The sequence below is a fragment of the Neovison vison genome, chromosome 6, assembly GCF_020171115.1.
Source record: "Neovison vison isolate M4711 chromosome 6, ASM_NN_V1, whole genome shotgun sequence".
Classification (NCBI taxonomy): domain Eukaryota; kingdom Metazoa; phylum Chordata; class Mammalia; order Carnivora; family Mustelidae; genus Neogale; species Neogale vison.
This window is the reverse complement of record NC_058096.1, coordinates 132,041,968-132,066,660: the sequence shown is the minus strand read 5'-3', so window position 1 is coordinate 132,066,660 and position 24,693 is coordinate 132,041,968. Positions and strand designations below refer to the sequence as shown.

Sequence of the window (24,693 nt, the reverse complement as noted above, 5' to 3'; positions counted from 1 at the left end):
AAAACTTAAAACAAGATGTGGCTGCATTTGGATTTGAAATCGAGAATGAGAGAAATGTAATCTAAGCAAAAAAAAAAAAATATATATATATATATACTATTGGATCCTTCAAGAACAAATCCATTAGTTATCATGAAATTATATGGAGATCTAACAGTATGATTAGTAAGTCTCTTGGGTGACCATATGAATCAAATCTCAGAAAACATCTGGAGTTAAGTTGGATGCTGTGAATCCTCAGGAATCTGGTACAAAGGAAATCCAGTTCAATGATGCCTGCTTATACTTGCATTGTTAAGCTTGATTATTTGGCTTAAAGTAACTATTAAGGAACAAATTTTTATTTCATATAGTGAAGGAAAACCCAGGGGCCATAGCATTTTCAGAAATAGGTGATTCACAAGTTTGTTGAATGTACAATCCCAGGCCATTTCAAATCCTCTGGGAAGGTATCAGGAAAAATGATTAAACCTATCTACAGCTGAGAGATCAAACTAAAAAACATTACTCCCAACAGAAGTATAAATAGGATCCAAAATTTATCATTTTATTGTTTTTCCTTCATTAGGCCTTTATGACATACATATTTCTGCAATTTAAATAACAATCTATTTTAAGGGCTCTGAAAGTGTAAGAATGATAACAATGAATTTTAGGAAATGGTTTCTTTTTCTGAACAGGATACACCATAACTTCCAAATGGTTTGCCACTGTTCCATAACCACTCCTTCACAAAGACAGACAAATCTTTAGTAAAACAAGTTTAATTTAGAGGTATCTTAAGATAACCTGAAATATGCAGTAAAAAAAAGAAAAGAAACGAACCTCACAAATCACAAAGATTTTGCTCATATGCAAACTGCCAATCCACTTAAATTTGGCGTATTCAATTACTTACTGATCTGTTTAACGTGGTAACTTTTTAAAACATAATTTAGTTTGGGGCGATGAATGATGATGTATTTATGCCCTTGACAAATATGACAAATTTGGTATTGTGAGAAAGGAAACCATATTTCCTGGTTATATTACTGTTCTGGCTCATTAAAACTCATAAAATATGTTAAGGTTCTGCCACATCCAATGAGGTTAGGTAAATGTAATAGAAGGTGCATTGGGCTGACACACATTTTCATCATACAAATCTTCTGGTAGTTCTTCCTCATCTCCATCAGGAAAATATGTAGGAAATGGTAGATTTTTACAGAAGTCCTTATATGCAGGCAGATTGGAATCTCTGATCTGTGGGGGAGGAGACAAAGATCTTATTATTACATATTATCAATTAAGTTAAAGATATTAAGGTAAAGGAAAAGGTCTGTTTAATTATTAAGAATTAGAGAATATCTGCTCCTACATTTTCTAATGTGAATAACACAACTGTTATATGAAGTAAAAGGAACTATTACATGAAGTTTGGATATAATTGATATCTAAGTAGTAATTATAAAATATAATTTATCCTGGGCAATTCTAGAGATTTAAAAGTTATGGATAAGATGTAAATTAATAATCAGTAATTTTATTATGAGTAGATGATTAACTTGAAGAAGGCTGTATTTCTGTCATTGGATTAATTAAATTTATTGGAATAAAAAGAATACATTTGAGTTCCTTTTACATGAGTAAGTTATTACTACCTATTTCTTGATTTTATTATCTACTCTTATTACATATTTTTATTTTTTAATTTTCTATCATAGATTCTTTGAGTCAAGGTTAAAAAATAACTTTTATCTAGTATTTTTGTTAGTCTTAAGTCAAAGGGCACATAACCAAAAATACCAAGTTTTATTAAGGAAATAAGTTTACATTTAACAAGCACCATAATCATTGACACGATAAGGACAAATTAGAATTTAGCAAAAACAATAAAAATTAATCCACAAGTCTTTATATTAACTCTTTATATTCTAAAAATATGCTAATTATATCTGTGAATTCACAAACCAAGCAACAGTTCAGATATTGATATGACCTGAAATGTTGGGCTTTATTTTTGGAAAACATTATTGGATTCTTTAAAGCTTCTGACTCATTCTACAGCTTTCATTCAGAGAGAAATAAAAAAAATTACATGTAATTAGACACAAGAGTAAAATAAGGTATAATCATTTTGGCAATAAGAAATGAATAATCTGGTTGAAATAAGTACACAGCTGCTAGGAACAGCTAAGTACAGAAAAACATCTATTTTAATCTCTCTCATTAAAATTGTTCCAAGAAATTTGCAGTAAGTTGCCCAGAAGAAAATAAACTCATTTAATTTTTTTTCCAATTCACTAATCTCGGGTTAAACTTTAACTTGAGGGGAAAAAAAGTCCTATTCTTTCACCAATTTAAACTTTTTTCCCAAAATCTAGGGATGCCTGGGTGGCTCAGTTGGTTAAACGGCTGCCACTGGCTCAAATCATGATCCCAAGGTCTTAGGACTGAGTCCCACATCTGGCTCCTTGCTCAGAGGGGAGCCTGCTTCTTCCTCTGTCTGCTGCTCCCCCTGCTTGTGTTCTCTGTGTCTCTCTGACAAATAAATAAATAAAATCTTAAAAAAATAAACTGTCTCAGAATTTAGAACGAAGATAAAACCCAAGCAAATGAACAAACAGCAAAACTGCGTGCTAATTTGAGAAATGTGAAAATTCAGTCATAAATGATCTATGTAGCAAATTCTCAGTTGCTTTTACATTTTGATAGACCTATCCTTCCTGAGAACACTTCGGATACAAGCACTGCTTATATATATTTTAATTGTAAAATGTTATAGTACTATACGTTCATTGATTTGAAATATATATGATGACATTTTATTTAAATCTCTTGTTTTGGTGCCTCTAAGGCTAAAAGCCAAAAGCTTGCAACCCATCTTTAACAAATGTGTAAGACTTGATAGTACGTATTTTTGTGCACTTAATCTAACCTCTGGCTTATTTCCCTGCCTTCACCAAAACTCCCTCAACTCTCCAGCTCATTTTTTAAAAAAATTATTTCTGTATATTGGCAAACCAGTTCAAATCATCTGAGGAAAGGTGAGGGGTACTACACACACACACACAAAAAAAAAACTCCAGAAAATCTGGAATAAACTTAAATTTTAAATTAGGGGATAGGAATAAGCATACACAAATAATAATAACATATACTATGTAATGTTGAAAACAAGTTCTTTAGGCTCTCCTAATATATTTGGTGAATCGAAACAACAAAAATGCTTACATTGATTAAACAGGTTGGTCATCCTTAAGACTGTCTTTACTAACTTCTAATAAAAAAAGGCATTGGTAGCCCCATACTCCGTGGGGTGGTGGGGGAGGGGTGCTAAAGCTCTTATGGGATGAGAGAATGTTAAAGACGCTGCCTGTCCACTAGGATATGCCTCAATCCCCATGGCCAAGGGGGCTTTTTTAATTGCTATAGAATCACCTAGAATAGAAAAGGTGGGGTAAATATTTTCAAAAAGTGCATCACACTTCTGACATTTAAAACACAAGCCTACAAAACATCCACCAAACCCATACCTTAATGTTTGGGACAGACATTTGTGTAAGGTTACAGAAGATACTTACTTAGACATTATATGTCAAAGATTTTTTTCAAAATGAGTTTTTTTTAAATCAAAATACGTTTCTTGCAAATACATTCATTAGTGGTTAACAGTTCAAAATGGACTAGACATTCTTTGATGCTAGTTTTTTTTTGTTTTTTTTTTTTTTTAAGATTTTATTTATTTGAGAGAGTGAGCAAGCACACGTCCACATGCACAAGGGTGCACAAGGAATGGGAGGGGAGAGAGAGAAGCAGGCACGCCGATGCGGGGCTCCATCCCTGGGTCCTGGGATCATTACCTGAGCTGAGGGCAGACGCTTAACCAACTGAGCTACCCAGGCGCCGCTATGCTAGCTTCTTGAAATATATTTGGACTCCTCTTATGGGATTGCCTTTTGATGTATCTTCTGAATGTCTTCAGTACTGGTAAGTCATCATCCTTTCAGAGAGCTGAGTTTTTGGAGGCAATTTTTGGTTGATGTAGGTGGAAGAGTACTAAATGTTGTTGACTATAAACTCTTTCTAACAAACCAGTCAGAATATCACTGCACATATTATGGTTTTTCAAGACAACTGACTAGCATCTATACTGGCATCCAAGAAAATGCTGAGGTGTATCTGAGAAGTCATAGTAGCAGTAAGGTGCAGCTGGAATGCCAGCCTGAAACGTGGTATGCGGTAAAATGGGGAGAGAAGGGAGACAGACCAACAACCTTTTGTCAAAATTTACAAACTGATCTGCTATACAGTATAATTTTATTATGGAAAGAATAATTTTCCTCTTTTTAATTAATTAGGTCATTAAATCTACATAACAATTTATTTACAATATATATTGTGTATATATACACTATACACACACACACACACACACATACACATACAATAAACCTGGAATGTGGAGGGATACATTTAATTGTAAAGCAAAAATGTTCTAAGTAGTATGATGACAACCTGCCAATCTTGACAACCTAACATTGTGTTTCTGACTATGTCACTTTGGAGACTGGAAACCTAATTAAATCTAAACACATGCAAAGTTTAAAAAAAAAAAAAAAAAAGCTGTAAGAATTCAAAAGAACTATTTTTTCCCTAAAAAGAATGAGAATAATCCAGTCAAAAAGTTAATTGCAGAAAGGGAATTTTAATTACTGTAAGATTAAAACAAGTATCATACTTTATGCTACTAATGGAATCTAATTTAAGAAATGAAAAGAATACATAAAGACCCAATCTAAAAATCCGAGGTTAAGTTTTAGCCTATTTTTGTTCTTGGTGTTGGAAAATTAATAAAGAATATATTTCTGGGACTAGCTGGCATCATTTCTACTATAAATTTATTTTCAGAATGGAAGATTCAAAATTCAAAAGTGATTTCTAATGTTGTATTATGTTGGCCATAATCCCAGGCAGAATATTTATTTATTTATTTATTTATTTTTTAATTTTCTATTCTGTTTGACAGATATATGTCTGTGAGAGTGCAAGAGCTTTTTCCTTCAAATTTTTCCTGTACATCTGTTTTCTTCTTTTACCTAATTTTGAACATAAAACATATATATTTTTAAAACACTAAAAAGTATAATCAGAGAAATGTTAGTTACAATAATAATAATAATAATACTGATAAATTTCTCCTTAAAATGTCTTTTACCACTTTCCTTTTAAAAAAAAAAAAGTTTCATTTTACATTTTCTTTTAGTAATCTCTATACCCAATGTGGGGCTCAATCTCAAAAATCAAGAGTCACCTACTCTTTCAACTGAGCCAGCCAGGTGCCTTTTATCATCTGTCTTGTTGACTCTCTCACTGAATTTCCATTTCATGTACATCCAGTGCTTGTGTCAAAGTATTTTGTAAAAAAGTAAAAGTTCTCTTTTGGAAGGATACTGATATTTTGACAACAGTTATCCTAATATCCTTTTTGTATTTCTAAAGAGCCTCTATTTATTGGTCCTACCCTTTGTGCAGGTTTGTGATTTTATAAACCTAGGTTTTGGCTATTTTGTACAATTTTTTCACTTAGGTGCTACTGAAAAGTGGAAAAAAAATTCAACTTAGCAGATAATGTGTTGAAACAGCCACCTATTTTCAAGCCATATTTATGGGTCAAAGGAGAATTTATGGCATACATTCATGTATCCAAACAATGAAAAATAAAGATGGTTTACATACATACCTTTACTAAGCAATTTTTATGTCCAGGTACAGAGCCATTTACATAGATTATATTGTGCTTTGTGTTTATTCTCCATACCTAAAGTAAGAAATGTAATAAAATTTTAAGAGTTAAAAACCTGAGAATATACTTGTATTAAAACAAGTGATATGCTACTAAAAGCCGAGGCTGTAAGTAGCCTATGAAGTAATCATTATACTAGCACTTCAAAATGTTGAATGTACAAAATATTGTAATATAGGATTATAACAGATATGTCTTATGGAAGTGGTAGCAAATACTCATTTTAAAGATTTATTTATTCGAGAGAGAGAGAATGAGAGAGAGAGCTGGCACAAGCAAGGAGAGGGAGAGGGAGAGAGAAATCTCAAGGAGACTCCATGCTGAGCACAGAGCTGGATGTGGGGCTTGACCCAGGATCCCGAGATCATGACCTGAGCTGAAATTAAGAGTCAGATGCTTAACTGCACCACCACCCTGGCACCCCACAAACTCTCATTTTAAATATAAATGTGACTGAACAATCAAGATTGCTTGGCTTTTTAAATGGACACTGCTGGCACCATTAACAAGTGGAAATTCCATTTTATTTTATTTTTATTTAATACTAGCTTGCTCCAACTTGAAAATGGGGAAGCCACAACCTTTCTAGGTCTAATTTTCAAAATAAGTCTGCTGAGCAGATGGCCCTCATTTGGGTGGCCTTTCATGTGAAGAAAAAGCTTATATAAATGGGGGAGAATGGTCAAGATATGGTAAAGAACTCATGTGGAGGGAAAATCAAGTCTGACCACGCTCACAGCTACTAATGGCTAAATGTTAAATACTATGGAAACTGAAATATTGCACATGTACGCACATAAAACACACACACATGCACAGAAAATACACACAAACAGATAAAATGGTGATCGCTCATGGATATATTTAGAAGGGAAAAAAAATCTTAGATTTAATTATGTAAAATTTTAAAAACCTTGCTGGTCAAAATTTATAAATAAAATGTATATAGAATATAGAATCTGGAAGAACATGCACCAAAATGTTAACTGTGTTTATCTTTGGGTATTGTTTTTATGAGAAGATATTTTCTTTGTACTTTTTATACTTTGAAACATATACGTGTATATATAAATATAAGTTGTCAAATTAGTAGGGACTGAATTTAACCCCCCCCCTTAAATATATATAGTTATTGTAGAAGATGGGTATATACTACAACCCTTCAGTACTACCTTTTCTCTCCTATTTTGATGGTCTCCCTCTCTTTCCCTCCTCCACATCTACTTCTATCCACCCACATTCGACATATAAAGCAAAATACTCTGGCATGGAATTCCACTTTTCTCTGTGCTTATATAACAGCACAGTAACATATACATGGAGGGAGCTTTTGTTCATTCTTTTATAAAAGGACAGTATTACACACAATGCTCTAAAATCCAACTTTTCTCACGCATCATCATCTTATGCAAATCTTCCAGATCAAACAGTAGATGACTAACTTTTTCAATGACCACACATTCCACAGCTTGGGTGTTAAATAAACACACTACCATGATTATGGGTACAAGACAGACACACAGACACACACACACCCTCTCTCAGGTATTAGAATGATCCTATGCAGAAAAAGACGTGGTACATCCTCTGGTGCCTTGACATTCAGGTATTGGAGTATTCCTACTGCAGAGCCACTTCAGAAACTTACTTTCAGTCCAAATGCTGTCCTATCTTTGTTTCCCATTTGTCCAGGCATTTTCGTTCCAGGCCATACTCTGGCAACATCCTACATAAGAAAACCAAAATTAGTACTTTTAAGTACTCTCAATTTCCAACAGCACTGATCAAACTGAAATGCAAAGTGAGAGAGGAATTATTAAAATGTTTTACTTTGTCCTCATTCTGCTAGGCCCCAGTAAGGAACTAAATGAGGACTTAGACACAATTACCCCAGAGGATTTCCTTTCTAAATTAGATTAGAGTAACAAAATAAATACAGGCTAAGAAATGGATGTAGGAGAAAAACTCAGTTAACAAAAGAGTAGCAACTTCACTAATACTGGTTGAGAAGTAGAAAAGAAAAATTACAGAACGTAAACACATGTCATGCCACCACTCAAAGAACAAACTTGACAGCCTGGTCTGTTTTCACTAATCTGCATTAACTGACTTAACTGACTCCATCTACACCCCTGCTGGTGGGACAGGCCTACTCTTCCACCCTTGCTTTTGTGGCTTTCCTTCCCCAGAATGATTAAAGGACAGTTAGTTATTAGAATATTAAGTCTGTTTGTTCAGCTCTGGTTGTCTCTGATTCACATAAATCGAACAGCTCCACATTGTCTCTCTGATTTTGGCTTTGATAATAGATAACACTGTATTTAAAGAAGCAAATTTGAATTACATCTACAATGGGAAAGCTTCTCATGATACATCAATTCCTGGAATATAAACCCTTCTTTATCACTGCTCTGATATCAACAGGCAAAACGCCCAATGCAAGTAGCTTGCCACAGTATGAGAGTTGTTAACCAACTCAGATTAAAAGACAGTTCTGTGTGTTATAGACTAAGTATCACTCTTACTCATTCCACAAATGCACTCTGGATTGGTACACCTTGCTTAACATTACATTACTAAAAAAGGACTCTGTCCTCCCCCATTAAATTTACATTCTCACTAACAGTACATCCTTGGGGTGCCTGAGTGGCTTAGTCCTATTCTGCCTTAGGCTCAGGTTGTGAACTCAGGGTCCTGGGACTGAGTCCCGCACTGGGCTCTCTGATCAGCAGGGAGCCTGCTTCTCATTTTAAATATAAATGTGACTGACCAACTAAGAGTGCTTGGCAATTTCAATGGGCTCTGCCGGCACTATTAACAAGTGGAAATTGAATTTTATTTTATTTTCATTTAATATTAGCTTGCTGCAACTGGAACCTGGGGAAGATTTGGATTTGGAACAGAAATTCCAAATCCATTAGTAGTCACTCCCTCCAAACCCCCAGCTCTGTGCAGCCACTCATCTACTTTCATCTTCACAGATTTGGCTAGGATGGCTAGCCATCCTGTATGTAAACGGAATCATACAATATATATTCTGTGACTGTTTTCAAGGTTCATCCATGTTGCAGCACATATCAATACTCCACTCTACTTTATTGCTAAATATTATTGTCTGAATTTGCCATATTTTAATTATCTATTCATCAGTTTATGAACATCTGGGTTGCTTCTATTTTTTTGGCAACTTTGAATAATACTGCTATGCATGCACAAGTGTTTTGTGCATGTTTTCACTTCTTCTGGGCATATACCTAGGAGTGGAATTGCTAACTGGTATGGTAACTTTACACGTAACATCTTTAGCAACTGTCAAACTTTTCCAAAGCAGCTGTTATTTCCACATTCCTATCAACAATGTATGAGGATTCCAATTTTTCCACATCCTTACAAACATGTTACTATCCATCTATCTTTTTATTTCTAACCATCCCAGTATGTGTTGAAGTGCTATCTTACTGTGGTTTTGATTTGCTTTTCCCTAATGGCTAAAGATGGTAAGCATTTCTTCATATGCTAATTGGCCATTTATATATCTTCTATGGAAAAACAACTATTCAAATCCTTTGGAATAAATTGGGTTATCTTTTTCTTTTTTTTTTTTTTTTAAAGATTTTATTTATTTATTTGACAGACAGAGATCACAAGCAGGCAGAGAGGCAGGCAGAGAGAGAGAGGAGGAAGCAGGCTCCCTGCTGAGCAGAGAGTCCGATGCGGGACTCGATCCCAGGACCCTGAGATCATGACCCGAGCCGAAGGCAGTGGCTCAACCCACTGAGCCACCCAGGTGCCCCTCTTTTTCTTTTTTTAAAGACTTATTTGAGAGAGAGATGAGAAAGAGGGGGAGAGCGCATATGCCTATGTGTAGGAGCAGGGGGAGGGGAAGGGAGAGAGAGAGAATCTTTAGCAGACTCTTCACTTGAGTGTGGAGGCCAATGTGGAGCTCAGTCTCAGGACCTTGAGATCATGACCTGAGCCAAAATCAAGAGTTGGTTGCTTAACCAACTCAGCCACCCAGGCGCCCTGAATTGGGTTATATTTTCATATTTTGGATTATAAATTTTAGCAGATATATGATTTACAAATATTTCCATCCTGTAAGCTGTCTTTTCATTTTCTTTTTTTAAAAGATTTTATTTATTTATTTGACAGACAGAGATCACAAGTAGGCAGAGAGGCAGGCAGAGAAAGACAGAGAAGCAGGCTCCCTGCTGAGCAGAGAGCCTGACGTGGGACTCCATCCCAGGACCTGGGATCATGACCTGAGAAGAAGGTAGAGGCTTTAACCCACTGAGCCACACAGGCACCCTGTCTTTTCATTTTCTTGATTGTACTGTTTGCAACAGAAAAGTTTAAATTTTGATGAAGCCTGAGCTATCTGTATTTTCTTTTGTTACTTGTATTTTTGGCGTCCTATCTCAGGCTATCATAGGTCATAGAGTTACTCCTGCATCTTCTTAAAAGACTTTTATAGTTTAGCTCTTAAATTTACATCTATGATCTAATTTTTATAACAATTTATTTTCATATAATTTATAACTGCATAATTTCACATTCATCAAGTTGTAAAATACAAAAAAACTCTCAAACTTTTTACCCAAACTCACCAAGTGTTTAAATCTTGCTCCGTTTGCTCTACCATTCCCTCTACTTCTTTGTATGCACACCCTCCCCTTATGATCTAAAGTCCGATGGCAGACATGATGCTCCTTTACCTGCAAGTATTTCAGTGTCTATTTCTTAAGAATAAGAAAATTCTCTCATATAATCACAGTGCAGTTATAAAACTAAAAAATAATTGTTATTTAATCTGTAGTCCACGTTCAAAATTTTACCCCAATAATGCTCCCAAGTCCAGGATCCACTTCAGAACTCTATCTACACTGTAATTTGTTGTCATGTCTGTTTAGTCTCCTCAAATCTGGAGCAGGTCCTCAGCCTTTGTCCTTCATGATCTTGACATTTCTGAAGCTGACTATTTTGTAGCCAATTACTTTATAGATTATCATTCACTTTGGGTCTAATGTTTTCCCATAATCTACTTCAGGTGATGCATTTCTGGCTGGAATCACCACAGAAATGATGATTTGTTCTTTTTTGTTCTTTTTGTATTCACTAGGTTAATCCACTCTAAGCCTTTTTCCTTTCCCCTTAGTAACTAATTGAGAGTTGTTTTAGGGACTCTGTAAATAACTTCTCTCCATCAAGTTTTCACCACTTGTTTCAGCATCCACTGATAATTCCTGGCTGAATCAATTATTCCTACAATGGCTGTCAAAAGTGAAATTCTAACTCCATCCTTCCTTCTACATTTATTTGTTAATACTATACTGCAAAGAAGAGCAGTCCCTTTTCTCCCATTTATTAACCTAACCATTCACTTTATTCATCTATACCAATGTGAGATCATCAATTCTAATTTTATTCCATTTTCCGTTATTTTTTACATTTTCAGATCAAACTGTTCCAAGCTTTTTAAGTGGGAGCTCATTTTAGATGACTGCTGTGTCCTTTTCATGTGCCATCATTTTTAAAGCAGTTCCTTTCTTTCTTCCTTATTATTTTAATTTCTAAAGGAAGTATTTTTTTTACTGAGGTCTGACTGATCTACAGCATTATATTAGGTTATGATGTACAAAGTAATGATTCAATATTTGCATATGTTGTGAAATGGTCACAGTAAGTCTAGTTAATGCCCAATATCGTACATACTTACAAAAAACCTTTCTTGTGATGAGAACTTTTAAGATCCACCCTCTTAGCAACCTTTAAATACATACTACAGCATTATTAACTATAATTACCAAGTTGTAAATCAGATTCCTCACCTTCTTGAACAAGCTATTTTGGGTTCATCTTATACTCCTGCCCCATACATGAAACTGGCCATTTCACCAATGAGTCCAAGTTCCTTTCGGTGGGCAATGATATTTAGAAACCAAGATCTAGGCTCTAGATGTGACTTGCTGCTATAGAATACTTTCGCTTTTAGGTTCTTTCAATAGGGTGAGCTAAGGAATAAATATATACACACGTACCTATCTATATCTATTTCTCTTTCTTTATATACACATACAGTAAATGTACATGGATACATTCAATCTGAATTCAACACTTTAGGGTTTCTTCTAATTTCCCTCCTTTTCATACCTGAATATCCTTTCCTAGTAGAGAGAAACTTGCCCCCATTATCAATATACTTACTTTTCTATTTTTTTTTTTTTTTGCGTGTGATCTATTAATGTTTTTTTTAAATTTTTTTATTTTTTATAAACATGTATTTTTATCCCCAGGGGTACAGGTCTGTGAATCACCAGGTTTACACACTTCACAGCACTCACCAAAGCACATACCCTCCCCAATGTCCATAACCCCACCCCCCTTCTCCCAACCCCCCTCCCCCCAGCAACCCTCAGTTTGTTTTGTGAGATTAAGAGTCACTTATGGTTTGTCTCCCTCCCAATCCCATCTTCTTTCATTGATTCATCTCCTACCCACTTAAGCCCCCATGTTGCATCACCACTTCCTCATATCAGGGAGATCATGATAGTTGTCTTTCTCCGCTTGACTTATTTTGCTGAGCATGATACGCTCTAGTTCCATCCATGTTGTCGCAAATGGCAAGATTTCATTTCTTTTGATGGCTGCATAGTATTCCATTGTGCATATATACCACATCTTCTTGATCCATTCATCTGTTGATGGACATCTAGGTTCTTTCCATAGTTTGGCTATTGTGGACATTGCTGCTATAAACATTCGGGTGCACGTGCCCCTTTGGATAACTACGTTTGTATCTTTAGGGTAAATTCCCAGTAGTGCAATTGCTGGGTCATAGGGCAGTTCTATTTTCAACATTTTGAGGAACCTCCATGCTGTTTTCCAGAGTGGTTGCACCAGCTTGCATTCCCACCAACAGTGTAGGAGGGTTCCCCTTTCTCCGCATCCTCGCCAGCATCTGTCATTTCCTCACCTGTTGATTTTAGCCATTCTGACTGGTGTGAGGTGATATCTCATTGTGGTTTTGATTTGTATTTCCCTGATGCCGAGTGATATGGAGCACTTTTTCATGTGTCTGTTGGCCATCTGGATGTCTTCTTTGCAGAAATGTCTGTTCATGTCTTCTGCCCATTTCTTGATTGGATTATTTGTTCTTTGGGTGTTGAGTTTGATGAGTTCTTTACAGATTTTGGACACTAGTCCTTTATCTGATATGTCGTTTGCAAATATCTTCTCCCATTCTGTCAGTTGTCTTTTAATTTTGTTAACTGTTTCCTTTGCTGTGCAAAAGCTTTTGATTTTGATGAAATCCCAAAAGTTCATTTTTGCCCTTGCTTCCCTTGCCTTTGGCGATGTTCCTAGGAAGATGTTGCTGCGGCTGAGGTCGAAGAGGTTGCTGCCTGTGTTCTCCTCAAGGATTTTGATGGATTCCTTTCTCACATTGAGCTCCTTCATCCATTTTGAGTCTATTTTCGTGTGTGGTGTAAGGAAATGGTCCAATTTCAATTTTCTGCATGTGGCTGTCCAATTTTCCCAACACGATTTATTGAAGAGGCTGTCTTTTTTCCATTGGACATTCTTTCCTGCTTTGTCGAAGATTAGTTGACCATAGAGTTGAGGGTCTATTTCTGGGCTCTCTATTCTGTTCCATTGATCTATGTGTCTGTTTTTGTGCCAATACCATGCTGTCTTGATGATGACAGCTTTGTAATAGAGCTTGAAGTCCGGAATTGTGATGCCACCAACTTTGGCTTTCTTTTTCAATATTCCTTTGGCTATTCGAGGTCTTTTCTGGATCCATATAAATTTCAGGATTATTTGTTCCATTTCTTTGAAAAAGATGGATGGTACTTTGATAGGAATTGCATTAAATGTGTAGATTGCTTTAGGTAGCATAGACATTTTCACAATATTTATTCTTCCTATCCAGAAGCATGGAACATTTTTCCATTTCTTTGTGTCTTCCTCAATTTCTTTCATGAGTACTTTATAGTTTTCTGAGTATAGATTCTTAGCCTCTTTGGTTAGGTTTATTCCTAGGTATCTTATGGTTTGGGGTGCAATTGTAAATGGGATAGACTCCTTAATTTCTCTTTCTTCTGTCTTGTTGTTGGTGTAGAGAAATGCAACTGATTTCTGTGCATTGATTTTATATCCTGACTCTTTACTGAATTCCTGTACAAGTTCTAGCAGTTTTGGAGTGGAGTCTTTTGGATTTTCCACATAGAGTATCATATCATCTGCGAAGAGTGATAGTTTGACTTCTTCTTTGCCGATTTGGATGCCTTTAATTTCCTTTTGTTGTCTGATTGCTGAGGCTAGGACTTCTAGTACTATGTTGAATAGCAGTGGTGATAATGGACATCCCTGCCGTGTTCCTCACCTTAGCAGAAAAGCTTTCAGTTTTTCTCCATTGAGAATGATATTTGCGGTGGGTTTTTCAGGGGTGGCTTTGATGATATTGAGGTATGCGCCCTCTATCCCTACACTTTGAAGAATTTTGATCAGGAAGGGATGCTGTACTTTGTCAAATGCTTTTTCAGCATCTATTGAGAGTATCATATGGTTCTTGTTCTTTCTTTTATTGATGTGTTGAATCACATTGACTGATTTGCGGATGTTGAACCAACCTTGCAGCCCTGGGATAAATCCCACTTGGTCGTGGTGAATAATCCTTTTAATGTACTGTTGAATCCTATTGGCTAGTATTTTGGTGAGAATTTTCGCATCTGTGTTCATCCAGGATATTGGTCTATAGCTCTCTTTTTTGATGGGATCCTTGTCTGGTTTTGGGATCAAGGTGATGTTGGCCTCTAAAATGAGTTTGGAAGTTTTCCTTCCATTTATATTCTTTGGAACAGTTTCAGGAGAATAGGAATTAGTTCTTCTTTAAATTTTGGTAGAATTCCCCCGGGAAGCCGTCTGGCCCTGGGCTTTTGTTTTGGAGATTTTTAATGACTGTTTCAATCTCTTTACTGGTTATGGGTCTGTTCAGGCTTTCTATTTCTTCCTGGTTCAGTTGTGGTAGTTTATATGTTTCTAGGAATGCATCCATTTCTTCCAAATTGTCAAATTTGTTGGCGTAGAGTTGCTCATAGTATGTTCTTATAATTGTTTGTATTTCTTTGGTGTTAGTTGTGATCTCTCCTCTTTCATTCATGATTTTATTTATTTGGGTCCTTTCTCTTTTCTTTTTGATAAGTCTGGCCAGGGGTTTATCAATTTTGTTAATTCTTTCAAAGAACCAGCTCCTAGTTTCGTTGATTTGTTCTATTGTTTTTTCGGTTTCTATTTCATTGATTTCTGCTCTGATCTTTATGATTTCTCTTCCCTTGCTAGGCTTAGGGTTTCTTTCTTGTTTTTTCTCCAGCTCCTTTAGGTGTAGGGTTAGGTTGTGTACCTGAGACCTTTCTTGTTTCTTGAGAAAGGCTTGTACCGCTCTGTATTTTCCTCTCAGGACTGCCTTTGTTGTGTCCCACAGATTTTGAACCGTTGTATTTTCATTATCATTTGTTTTCATGATTTTTTTCAATTCTTCTTTAATTTCCCGGTTGACCCATTCATTCTTTAGAAGGATGCTGTTTAGTCTCCATGTATTTGGGTTCTTTCCAAACTTCCACTTGTGGTTGAGTTCTAGCTTCAGAGCATTGTGGTCTGAAAATATGCAGGGAATGATCCCAATCTTTTGATACCGGTTGAGTCCTGATTTAGGACTGAGGATGTGATCTATTCTGGAGAATGTTCCATGTGCACTAGAGAAGAATGTATATTCTGTTGCTTTGGGATGAAATGTTCTGAATATATCTGTGATGTCCATCGGGTCCAGTGTGTCGTTTAAGGCCTTTATTTCCTTGTTGATCTTTTGCTTGGATGATCTGTCCATTTCAGTGAGGGGAGTGTTAAAGTCCCCTACTATTTATTGTTGATGTGTTTCTTTGATTTTGTTATTAATTGGTTTATATAGTTGGCTGCTCCCACGTTGGGGGCATAGATATTTAAAATTGTTAGATCTTCTTGTTGGACAGATCCTTTGAGTATGATATAGTGTCCTTCCTCATCTCTTATTATAGTCTTTGGCTTAAAATCTAATTGATCTGATATAAGGATTGCCACTCCTGCTTTCTTCTGATGTCCATTAGCATGGTAAATTCTTTTCCACCCCCTCACTTTAAATGTGGAGGTGTCTTCGGGCTTAAAATGAGTTTCTTGGAGGCAACATATAGATGGGTTTTGTTTTTTTATCCATTCTGATACCCTGTGTCTTTTGATTGGGGCATTTAGCCCATTAACATTCAGGGTAACTATTGAGAGATATGAATTTAGTGCCATTGTATTGCCTGTAAGGTGTCTGTTACTGTGTATTATTTCTGTTCCTTTCTGATCTACCACTTGTAGGCTCTCTCTTTGCTTGGAGGACCCCTTTCAATATTTCCTGTAGAGCTGGTTTGGTGTTTGCAAATTCTTTCAGTTTTTGTTTGTCCTGGAAGCTTTTAATCTCTCCTTCTATTTTCAATGATAGCCTAGCTGGATATAGTATTCTTGGCTGCATGTTTTTCTCGTTTAGTGCTCTGAAAATATCATGCCAGCTCTTTCTGGCCTGCCAGGTCTCTGTGGATAAGTCAGTTGCCAATCTAATATTTTTACCATTGTATGTTACAGACTTCTTTTCCCGGGCTGCTTTCAGGATTTTCTCTTTTGTCACTAAGACTTGTAAATTTTACTATTAGGTGACGGGGTGTGGGCCTATTCTTATAGATTTTGAGGGGCGTTCTCTGAACCTCCTGAATTTTGATGCTCGCTCCCTTTGCCATATTGGGGAAATTCTCCCCAATAATTCTCTCCAGTATACCTTCTGCTTCCCTCTCTCTTTCTTCTTCTTCTGGAATCCCAATTACTTTAATGTTGTTTCGTCTTATGGTGTCACTTATCTCTCGAATTCTGCCCTCATGGTCCAGTAGCTGTTTGTCCCTCTTTTGCTCAGCTTCTTTATTCTCTGTCATTTCTTTCTTCTGCCCATTTATCCTAGCAGTGAGAGCCTCCATTTTTGATTGCACCTCATTAATAGCTTTTTTGATTTCAACTTGGTTAGATTTTAGTTCTTTTATTTCTCCAGAAAGGGCTTTTATATCTCCCGAGAGGGTTTCTCTAGTATCTTCCATGCCTTTTTCGAGCCAGGCTAGAACCTTGAGAATTGTCATTCTGAATTCTAGATCTGACATATTACAAATGTCTGTATTGATTAGGTCCCTAGCCTTCGGTACTGCCTCTTGTTCTTTTTTTTTTTTTTGTGGTGAATATTTCCGCCTTGTCATTTTGTCCAGATAAGAGTATATGAAGGAGCAAGTAAAATACTAAAAGGGTGGCAACAACCCCAGGAAAATATGCTTTAACGAAATCAGAAGAGATCCCAAATCGTGAGGGGGGAGAAAGGGGATTTAAAAAAGGTTCAAAAAAAAGAAAGGGGAAAAAAAAAAGGAATTAAAAAAAGAAAATGAATGAAGAAAAGTATGAAAAAGAAAATATATATATATTAGATAAACTATTTAAAAAACGTTAAAAATGAAAGGGGTAAAAGTTAAAAAAAAATTTAAAAAAATTTTTTTAAAAATTAAAAAATTTAGCAAAAGAAGAGAAAAAAAATGAAAAAGAAAAAAAATTACTTTAACTGCAAGACTAAAAAATCACAGGGAGAAAACCATGAGTTCTGTGCTTTGCTTTCCCCTCCTCTGGAATTCTGCTGCTCTCCTTGGTATTGAAACCGCACTCCTTGGTAGGTGAACTTGCTCTTGGCTGGATTTCTTGTTGATCTTCTGGGGGAGTGGCCTGGTGTAGTGATTCTCAAGTGTCTTTGCCCCAGTGGAATTTCACCACCCTTACCAGGGGCCGGGCTGAATAATCTGCTCGGGTTGGCTTTCAGGAGCTTTTGTTCCCTGAGCGTTTTCCGTTTTCCGTAGAGTTCTGGAGGGCGGGAATACAAATGGTGGCCTCCTGGTCTCCGGCCCGGAGGAGCCAAGAGCCCGGGGCCCCACTCCTCAGTGCGCCCTCAGAGAACAGCCCCCAGTAACTCCCGTCTGCCTGACCTCCGGCCACGCTCCGAGCTCACTGAGCCTGAGACCGGTTCAAGGTAACCCTTGTACCATGATACTGTCCTTGACAATCCTTCCCAACTGTATTGACACATAAATGAATTTGTGAAAGAACTGGCATTCTAATCCCTGACTTCGAAGGGTAGGACGGGAGGCAGAGATGGAAGTGAGAAAGTATGCAGGAAAGTACTGGTTTTAAGTATGGGGGTTGTTACTAAATGATTCAAGTCTGGTTCTGGAAAGTAAGTGAGGCCAGGACCCATAAAAATGTGACAAGTACCATGACCCACCTGGAGTCAGATTAAAATAATGTTACCTGACCCCAAGGACAGACTAAAGCACTCTATGCATAGAAGCTGAATATTCAGCATTAAAAAGGGGAACACTAAGTTATACTTACACCAGTTGAAATAGCTCCAGGTCTCCTGTGAGTTTTTGTTTGACCATGAGTAGCAGGCTGTCCTTTAAATCCCCATCTTTTCATGACACCTTGAAAACCTTTACCAATGCTGAACAAGATAAACATTAGAATTTATATAATAAACAGAGTATAGAATATTCCTAATTGTGCATTTCCTTAATAGTACCTTAGAATTTTAACAATGCTGCTTATCTAAATACCTATGAAAAGCTATGCAAGAAAAACTGCAAATGAACATTTATCCATGCCCTAGTTTGTACCCCTTCCTGGAGCCTCACTCCATATAAGATGATTAATTCAAGACGATGAGACAAGAACAAGTTAAGCAAAGGGAGTTCTTTCTGAACAGGGAGTTTTAGCATCACAATCCTGTGAAACAACACAGTAAAAGTGGTAAATTTTCAGAAATTCCCAAGTACTCATAAGCTCTGGGGTAGGAAATCACTAAGAGCTCCATCTCCTGGTATTCATGCCCTTGTGTAATCACCTCTTGTGGAGTCTGCGTGGACCTAGGAACTCATGTCTAAGGAATAAACTATGGCAAATGATAAGACGTCACTTCTGACACTAGGTTAGAAAGAGACCATGGCTTCAAACTTGGCACAGCCTTCCTCGAGACTGTGAAGGAAGTCAGCTGTCATTTCCCACGGAGAGTCATTGGTAAAGAGGTCTCCAGTCAACGACTGTGGTCCTGAGGCTTGCCAAAGGCCACATTAGTGAGCTTGGAGTCAGTGCTCCCCAAGCTGAACCGGGATGACTGCAGCCTTGACTGATGGCCTGACTGTAACCCCTGTGGGAGACGAGGTGCCACAGGTACTCAGCTAAGTTGTACTGGGACTCCTGACCACGGAAAATAACCGTTCATTATTTTAAGCTGTTATGTTTTAGGGTCATGTGTTAAGTGGCAGTAAATAATATAACAATAAATAAAACAATAATAATGCCCTAATGCTGGACAAATTTTACTTTTACAGATAATAGAAACATCTTGGTCTCAAGGTTGGAATAGGAAGCTCACAGAGAAACAGAATCAGAGACCAGCAATTTCTTAAAGATCAATTTTTAAATGAAAAAACTCTATTTTCAAATTCCAGATTTGAAATCTGGAGAATTTGAAATTGCAGAGAATTGCAGATTTGAAATTGCAGAGAAGCATTCTGTGATGCAGGTAGAAAGCTGAAAATTTAAGTCAGGAATTATTAAAGTTTGTCTCTGTCAAATATATCAATATGAAGATACAACAAAATGACTAGAATGAATTGCAATACTATACCGGGACATATTTTCATACTCTTTAACACCTTCTTCACATTTCATTAGATAATATGTCAACCTATGTTTATTTCTTTAAGATTTTATTTATTTATCTGACAGAGAGAGACACTGAGAGAAGTAACACAAGCAGAGGGAGTGGAAAAGGGAGAAGCAGCCCCCCCAGCCCCCGAATAAGAGCTCGATGCAGGACTCATTTCCAGGATTCTGGGATCATGATCTGAGCAAAAGGCAAATGCTTCACAACTGAGCCACCCAGGTGCCCTGATGTCAACCTATATTTAATGTCATGTTCCCTAACTCTAACAAAGCTATTTTAAGACACTGCATGTGCAGGTCACTAGCAAAAAGGACCCAAAGCATAAAATAAAAACCATGTTATTTCCATAAGGACTTTGCTAAGCATTTAATAAATTACCAGACAGTAATGATTAAAGTAAGCCCACACAAATAACTGTTTTAAATAAATTAGGAATTCAGCATAAAAACAATGGAAACAGCAGATTACCAAACTGCATGTCAAAAGTAACTTATATATGGATAATTTAAACATAGTTTACATCATTTTCTTCACATTACTCAACTGAACTCATCACTTATGATGTGCACATAATTCTGCTTTGCCTCAAAAAATCAAAATAATGTTTATTCCTAGTCAAAGAGCTAAAACAGCACTTAAAATATATTAAATGAAAAACCCACTATAAAGTGTGCCAGGACATTAACATCTAAAAACAGAAACTATGATAACAAATATTTTACTGAAAGTTTGCTTTAGAAACTTAAATATTTCTAGTTAATGCTGAATTTTAGAACATATTTGAAAAATAAAAAGCTTGGCAATTTAAAAATAAAGAAGAAATACCTACAAAGTCATTTTAGCCTACAGATACTGTCTGGCAAATTAACACTTTAAAGATAGAAAGAGGGGACTGGTAACACTAACCTAAACTGACCATGTTTTTTAAAATACCATATTCTATCACTGGCCATTCTTGGTAGAAAGTTTGCGGGTACCTTCTGAGTTCTCAAACTGATTCATCGATTCACTTAAAAAGAAAGAGTGCTAGTATGAGCACCAATAAAACAAATGCCAGGTAAATTACAGAAGATATTTTAGCTCATTTTAAGAGTAAATGCTTGTAAGAAGAAAGTGGCATCCTGAAAGTGCTAATTATCTGAGCTAATTACAGACTGTTTTTCAATCGAGCTTTAGAATGCATCATGTTGTTATACTGTGTACAATGGGAACTTCTTCAATAAATAACATTTAAACGAAAGGATGAATGCAAATGACATGACAAATTACTGGCTTAATTCAGATTATGGAGAATAGAGTGCACCTGTTGATCCATGGGTGGTTCAGGTATCTATTCTACTAGTTCTCTCGGTTGTCACCCAACTTAAGAACAAAACAAAACAAAACAAAAGCCAAGAAGAGAACTGATCTATACTTAGCCTACCCAGGCACATTTCAAATACAAGGTTTCATAGGTCACATAAAAGAAAACCTTTGTAGAACAATGATACACAGCACGTAGCACACATGCTTTATTTCCTCTATCCCTTTTATGCTGCAGTTTTTAGTTAGCAGAAAAAAAATCAAATAAAGGAAAATTCAAGTCAGAAGGAACACAGTGTGAGAAGTTCCATATTTAGTGAGACAGATCAGAAAATTAAGAAAACACAGAAATATATTTAGAGCATTTATACTTGATAAACCAAAAATTCATTAAAAACTCAAAGATCCTATTTAAATTTAGGAGACTACTGTCCTTGTTTCTCAGTCCATTTTCCCTTAGTACACTTTAAGCTTAGAAAGGGTTTTTTGTTTAACCCTTGTGCCTAATCTAGAAAAGTCAGAGTTATTTTGTTATTGGCTATAGCTGTGTCTTAGGAAGAAAGATAATTAGTTTCCTTTATTTTGTCCTATAGTTTCAAATGTTGTGAATGGGCATGCCTTTTGTAAAGTTTAAGATGGTATTAAGAAAAGGGGAGGAGGGGCTCAGAGGTACGATAGTCCTAAGTATCTCACAGAAGAAAATGCATAATTTAATGTTTCCCACTGCATTCTAGAAATCTCTAGAAATTATTCCTATGTGAGTTTCATTCCCTTGGTATACTACGTCAAAAGCACAAATGTCTACCAGCAGATACACAGGTTTTAATACAAACCCATCATGTATTTCCCCACTTTGTGGGAAAGTGCCCTTGACTCCATGATTCTAGATGTACTTCTATAGAGCGTAAAACAAAATGTCCAAAGGTGAAGAGTGCTCTCAACTTGATTCATTCTGAGTTGTTGGAGCACTTCCCCCCAAATTCTCATCATTGAGGCTTTCCCTCAACATGGGCTTCTTTTATCTCCCTCTCTTTGGTATCCCTCTTTCTCCACTTTGGGAAGCAAACTGTACCCCTTAATTCCCAAATCCAAAGAGTTTTATTAAAATATTGTTTTATTATAGAAAATTTTAAAACATACTGAAAAGCAGAGAGACTAGTACAGTGAATCCCTATGTACCCCATTACCCAGGGTCAAACATTATCAACTCAAGGCCTATTCTGTTTCATCTATTCCCCTCCTCTGCAACTCCAATGGATTATTTTTTTTTTAAAGATTTTATTTATTTATTTGACAGAGAGAGATCACAAGTAGGCAGAGAGGCAGGGAGAGAGAAAGAGAAGGGAAGCAGGCTCCCCGCAGAGCAGAGAGCCCCATGTGGGGCTCGTTCCCAGGACCCTAAGACTATGACCTGAGCCGAAGGCGGAGGCTTAACCCACTGAGCCACCCAGGCGCCCCCCAATGGATTATTTTTTTTTTTTTTTAAGATTTTATTTATTTATTTGACAGAGAGAAATCACAAGTAGATGGAGAGGCAGGCAGAGAGAGAGAGAGAGAGAAGCAGGCTCCCTTCTGAGCAAAGAGCCCGATGCGGGACTTGATCCCAGGACCCTGAGATCATGACCTGAGCCGAAGGCAGCAGCTTAACCCACTGAGCCACCCAGGCGCCCCCAATGGATTATTTTTAAACAAATCCCAGATACAGCATTTCATTCAAAAATATTTTAACATAGATCTCTTTTAAGGATCCTTTTTATTTTTTTAAAGATTATTTATTTATTTATTTGACAGAGATCACAAGTAGGCAGAGAAGCAGGCAGAGAGAGAGGGGGAAGCAGGCTCCCTGCTGAGCAGAGAGCCCGACTCGGGGCTCGATCCCAGGACCCTGGGATCATGACCTGAGCCAAAGGCAGAGGCTTTAACCCACTGAGCCACCCAGGCGCCCCAAGGATCCTTTTTAAAAACAAAACCACAATACCATTATCATAATCTAAAAATAGTAATTTTTTAATATCAAACACCTAGTCAGTATTCAAATTTCTATGGCCTTTTTTAGAAGAGAAAGAGTAGTCCTCTATTCTCCCTGTTTACCACCCTCTCCCAATACTCTCAATCATCATTTCCTCCCTATTTTCCTGCTTCCCTAATGCTCCTTGAGACATTCCTTTCCCTTTGCTGTGACATGAAAAGATGGTTATAGAAACCTGTTGCTGACTCTCTTTTCAATAGGGTTTACATCAGGGGTTGACCTGCAGTGGCCACTTGTTTTGTAAATAAAAAGTTTTACTGGAACACAGACTTGTACTTTTATTACTTATTGTCTACAGCTGCTATGGAGCTATAATGGCAAAGCTGAGTAGTTTTAACAGAGAACATAATGCTTGTAACTCTAATATTTAATATCTGGCTCTTTGAAAAAAGTCAGCTGATTCTTGAGTCTATTACTAACAAGCCAGAGTTCAACAAATCTTGCCCTCTGGCAAGAATTCTGCTACTATCTCATTCGACAGATGTACTGATCAGATCCAACCAGAAGTACCCCAGCCATTCAATTTTAATGTTTCAGACACAGAAAGTTAACATCTCTCTCTCTTCAAGCTCTCCTCCTTCACAGTCACTAGAGTGACATTCCCAAGACAACAGTCTTTTCACATAAACTGTCCCCTGCTTTAAAAAGCAAAACAGCAACAAAAAATAAAAGCAAACTAAACCATAACCTTAAGTGGTTCACAGTAACTTCTTGAGCTTGGGGCATATAAGGCCTTTTATAACTGGGTCCAGTCAACCTTTCAGACACTGCTCATCACGAATCCTCATGGTAGCAGATTACTCTGTGAATTCTAAGTACATCACTCTCTTTCCTGTCTTGCTCATTCTGTTCCCTCAGCTTTACACGCCCATCTCACTGCACTGTCCTTCTACTTTTAACCATGAAAAGAGAGCCAAAAGTGTTTGTTATCAAGTGTCGCATGGGCTACAAAATACTTTATTTTCTTTATTAAAAGGAATCAAAACCCATACTGTAAGTAGAGGTTTTTATATCAGAACCACTTCTAAATTAAGCTTTCATGTTCTCTCTTTAGCTAATTTAAAGCTATAAAAAGTTTAACTCACTTGTACATAATCCCTCAGAGAACCGGTAACTGAATAGTACTAAATGGAAGAGAAGACTCTTGACTTCTCTAAGGATGCCCCAAGATCAGGCCATATTTTTATGGAGGTGAGGGTGGAAGATGAAGAAACCATTGGTTTAAAACCAGGTTCTCTATGGTTAAACATTACATACGAATACAGGGACATGGAGATTCATATCAGGTTGGTCAAAATCATTCATAACTGAGATGCTTCTTTATGGAGCTGAATGACCGAGAACTGATTAGAGTAAGATGGTATCTCTCCTTGTGAAAAAGTAATGTGGAATATAAAGGCATAAAGTACAAAAATCAATAATCAAAAGAATTTCTTATTGGATATAATTTAACATTACTTTGCTATGTTTTAGATTCAAACACCCAAAAGCTTCCAATTAAAAAATATTTTTTAGTAAACAAAAAAGGACAATTTTTACTAAAATAAATTACATGCATATAAAAGGCCCTATGAGCTAATTCACTATCTCCATCAGGATTAGCTTTTAATTTATGATAAACTACTAAGGCACAAACATTTTAATCTTTAATTACAGCTTCTCATTTCAACAAACTCATGGATAGAGATTATCTACCTACTTTCATCTCCACACATTCCAAGGATAAAGTATTTCTGAAGACCCCTGTAAACTCTGGGA

The 24,693-nt window shown here is 36.6% G+C and overlaps 1 protein-coding gene across 2 annotated transcripts in view; it reads right to left on the bottom strand.

The window, feature by feature from the left end:
- Positions 1-526: 526 nt before the first annotated feature.
- The window catches only part of MRPL3 (mitochondrial ribosomal protein L3), a 48,195-nt gene continuing 24,028 nt past the window's right edge, over positions 527-24,693 (bottom strand). Inside the window, exons 7-10 of one of the 2 annotated variants that reach the window (XM_044252379.1) lie at positions 18,272-18,380; positions 7,434-7,511; positions 5,723-5,800; positions 527-1,242 (exon numbers count right to left, since the gene is read on the bottom strand). In XM_044252379.1, coding sequence (XP_044108314.1) covers positions 1,090-1,242; positions 5,723-5,800; positions 7,434-7,511; positions 18,272-18,380 — 418 coding nt within the window. In that variant the 3' untranslated portion in view covers positions 527-1,089. The remainder of the gene's footprint in view (positions 1,243-5,722; positions 5,801-7,433; positions 7,512-18,271; positions 18,381-24,693) is intronic. The other variant, XM_044252380.1, reaches the window with a different exon arrangement.